The 3,796-nt window shown below is 38.9% G+C and overlaps 1 protein-coding gene across 1 annotated transcript; it reads right to left on the bottom strand.

Annotated features, from left to right (window-relative positions):
• Positions 1-1,511: 1,511 nt before the first annotated feature.
• Positions 1,512-2,248, bottom strand: LOC137985188 (uncharacterized). Its single transcript, XM_068832711.1, has one exon. It carries the CDS (start codon positions 2,162-2,164, stop codon positions 1,577-1,579), a length of 588 nt encoding a protein of 195 aa, XP_068688812.1. The 5' UTR covers positions 2,165-2,248; the 3' UTR covers positions 1,512-1,576.
• Positions 2,249-3,796: the final 1,548 nt, after the last annotated feature.

The following is a 3,796-nucleotide window of genomic DNA, read 5'->3' on the forward strand; positions in this document are numbered from 1 at the left end:
TCACTCAAACCCTTGTAAAAGACAAGAGTGGCTGCCGCTTACATTGATCAGCCCAGGCATCTACTTCAAAAGTTATTGAAACCCCTGACCTTGTTCATTTTGTTTTCCCATTTCAGACTATGTGATGAGACAACAGTTAGAGAACAGTTTCTTTCATCTTATGCACATGCTTTTGTATGAACAACTTATGAAAAGAACAAAAGGAGAATTCCCTTGAGAACATCACGTGGTCTGAGATGGGAAAACAAAACGTATAAGCTATTAAAAGAGGTCAATTCTTGAAAATGATTATTGTAAGGCTTATCATTTTAGTCTTATTGACCCGTCAATTCACTAATGCCTTCCATTGCTGCTGCTTCTGATTTAAAAATATAAATATGTATTATACAGTATTCTTTAATTTTGTACACATAACTTTTTTGGTTAATTTAAAGCATCACACAATGATTCTTATGCTCCTGTGAATGTTCTTGTACTTCAATAATTGGAGTTGAATTATTCGTTTTCAAAACTTGCTTTCGAAATATTTTTTAGTATAGACCTTTTTGTAGAATACAGTGGCCATTTTGATTTCTATAGTTTCGAAAGACATTATGGGATTCTCAGGAGGCAAATATTAACTATTAATTATAAGACGAAATCTGATAGAAAATCGAGCAATTTCAGTTTTTAGTGGACAAAAATCTGGTACCAGAATAATGTTAAGTATTTTACAGTCCTTTTTACATTTTCTTTAAGCTAAAGATATGAAACAATTTCCATGGGAACGAGAGAAATTGAATTTCAAAGTTCAGAGAAATTGTGCAAACACAGGTAAAATTTCATCATCAGTTTCATTTCACCAGTACTTTCAAGTGTTTCTAACGAAGTTCAACAGTTGTTTTTGACGTTTGGTGTTGCTAGAAATGATTATTTTTGAGAAGATATTTCAAACAGTATTACAGAAGTTTGCAATACGAAGTATATAATCTTGGTACTAGGGTTTTGTCCATTTGTCAGTCGAACTTCTGGTAGATTCCGTCTTTTGAATATGTATTTGCCCCCTGGGGATCCCATAATAGCTATTTGTAACAATAGAAATCGAAATGGCTGCCGTATCTGCAAAAAAGTCTATTGCTTGAGTTGAGGCATCGCTGTCTGAAGAGGTGGCTCATCAAGTGATTTGGGGGAAGTTTGTGAACTGGAAACCGCGGCTCTTATAAAGCACTCATTTACATTCGTACGTCATTCATGCTTCGGAAGGTTATAGTAATGAGGTGTCGAAAATTTTAAATTGTTACTATACACTATTTAGTTCAATAACTCGACTGAAGCATAAGCTTATTGATCTTTATAGTTTCCGGGAAAATGACAAAGCAAAATCGCAACAAATCATCCGCTGCACGGACCAACATCTGCCCTTCCTTTATTTCTCAGAAACAAATAAAGGAAGGGCAGATGTTGGTCCGCGCAGCGGATGATTTGTTGCGATTTTACTTTGTAATTTTCTTAGAGAAAAGAGAAAAACATAATCATATGTTAATCGTTTAATTTTCCCAATTTTTCTCGTACTTATTCATATAGTTCTTTTTTCATTTCAGTCACCCAGTTCCTTCACACTATAATTCTGGCTTGCACGAAAGTTAATTCCGGCTCGCTTCCAGATGTTGACTAATGCTTCCACATATCGTGCTGAATCTGGATGCATGTACTTGGTGTTATCGTGGTAATCGTCGCCATCGGCAGGATTGAACGCACCTGATGTGGTCTTAAATTTGCCATCTATTATTCCAAAACCCTCTCCAATGACCGTCACATCATCGCAAGATTCCCCAAATGCAATTTTGTAAATGGTGCCATGTACTTGGCCCTTTTCGTGCCATTGCTTTTGTTTCTCTTGAAATTCCTTGGTGTCAGTTCGCATGATCACCACATATCCACTTTTGCAGTGGGTATTGTTTGCAGTATGCCAATCTATTTCACCGTTGCGCGCGTAAATAACGATTCCACCGTACTTGTGTCCACTTCCGCGGTACGAGTCAGATTTACATGAGATGTGCAGCGTCTTGACGGTAAACGTTGGACCACGACCATTAGCTGGATAAACATCAAATGAACTTCCATCTCTTGAGGGACGAACCGAGCAAGCCGCTATTTCTCGGCTCTCGTACGTGTATAATTCCATTTTTGCTCACAACAGAGGCACCTAACAAACATTCACATGTATAGCGACCCTTTTGATTTTTATTGAAAAACATCGCGTGATCATACCCTAGCCAATCAAATCAGTCATGTTTCTCGAAATTTTTCCTCGTGCTAAGTCCACACCGGTTAATAAGGGACAGGTGGCTCTGGCCTTGGGGACGAAAATGGAAGAATTACACGCTTTGTGATTGTCGCAAAGGAAGAGTCCACGGAGACTGAAAGCAAGTTCTCGGGTGTACCGTTGGACAAAAACAATTACTCATTACGCCATTGAAAATTTCATATAAATAAAGTCGAACCTCCCGTAAGCGACCACTCAGAATGTCAAGCTTCGGTGGTCACTTGCGGGAGGTGGTCCACCGGCAGACAACCCCAAGGATGCGAGAGCGCGTGATCGATTCAAGTGATCGAGGTAAATGTTCTATAAAAACTTCAAATCGCGATGTTTCTTTTCGAAAATTCATTTAATGGACAGCCAGATAATAAAGTTCACTCACCCACTATTTTCTGTGTTGTACTGAGTGATGATTTGATGGGTTTTTGGGACGCTTCGATTTCCCCTTCAGATCCGACGGGTCGTGGCTCTGCAACCTCAAAATCCTGCTCGATTTTCTAGCTTCGCTCTGGTTTTTCTTATGGTTATATGATCTGGACAGAACCGAGCCATCATTGGAATTTGATCAAATCAAATTAACCAATCAAAAGCTCAGATTAATGATCTTGTCTTTCTTGGGGGAAATCTGAGCTTTTTGATTGGTTAATTTGATTTGATCAAATCCCAATGATGGCTCGGTTCTGTCCAGATCATATAACGTGGTCGCTTACAAGAGGTTCCAAATATAGTGATTTGATTTAGAAATTTTGATGTTTTGGAAAACTGGTCGCCGAATAGAGATGGTCGCTTACGACTGTTACGAGAGGAGGTGTTCTCTTGATGTTGAATAGGCAACTTTCACGATGGCGTCATTTGACTACAAGTACCAGAATTCAGTTTGTTTTTCTTTTCTTATTTAAATTTTGTATTCCCAGTGGGGTAAAAGTAACAATAGCTCTAATTAGCATGAGACAAGCAAACCCTGAAGGATTCTGGTACTTGTAGTCAAATGACGTCATCATGCAAATGTCCTATTCCATGCCCTTGCTGCCTGGAAAATAAAGTCATTCATGGCATGGTTTTTCTTGAAGACGGGGATCTTGAAACTTCTTACCCTCTGCCACAGATCTTGTTGTATATAGATTGATATACAAGTCGGGGAGGAGTCCATGAAGTTTGTGATAATGACCCTACATCGACCTGAAGAAGGATTTAATAAGGTCTTCAAGGTTCTCCTTTACTTTTGGTATCTCTGCCTGCAAACAGGCTTCGCGGTAGCTATAATCCGGATATATAACTCTCATCTTTCGCCTTTAAATAGACTCAAGTTGTTCTAGTATGTAATTCGGGGTGCTACAGAACCATGCAGGGCATGCATATTCGAGTCTTGATCTAATGCAAGTTATGTAAAACGTGACAAGATCTTGTTCAGCCACGCGTGCTCTTTTTAAGAGACGAACAGAGTAGATTCTCTTGGAGGCCTTCTTAGTTAGAGACTCAATGTGATCATTCATCTTA

Source organism: Montipora foliosa, chromosome 14 (assembly GCF_036669935.1).
Source record: "Montipora foliosa isolate CH-2021 chromosome 14, ASM3666993v2, whole genome shotgun sequence".
Classification (NCBI taxonomy): Eukaryota; Metazoa; Cnidaria; class Anthozoa; order Scleractinia; family Acroporidae; genus Montipora; species Montipora foliosa.

Coding starts and splice junctions, on each gene's coding strand:
- LOC137985188 (XM_068832711.1), bottom strand. CDS start 2,164: ATGGAATTATACACGTACGAGAGCCGAGAAATAGCGGCTTGCTCGGTT.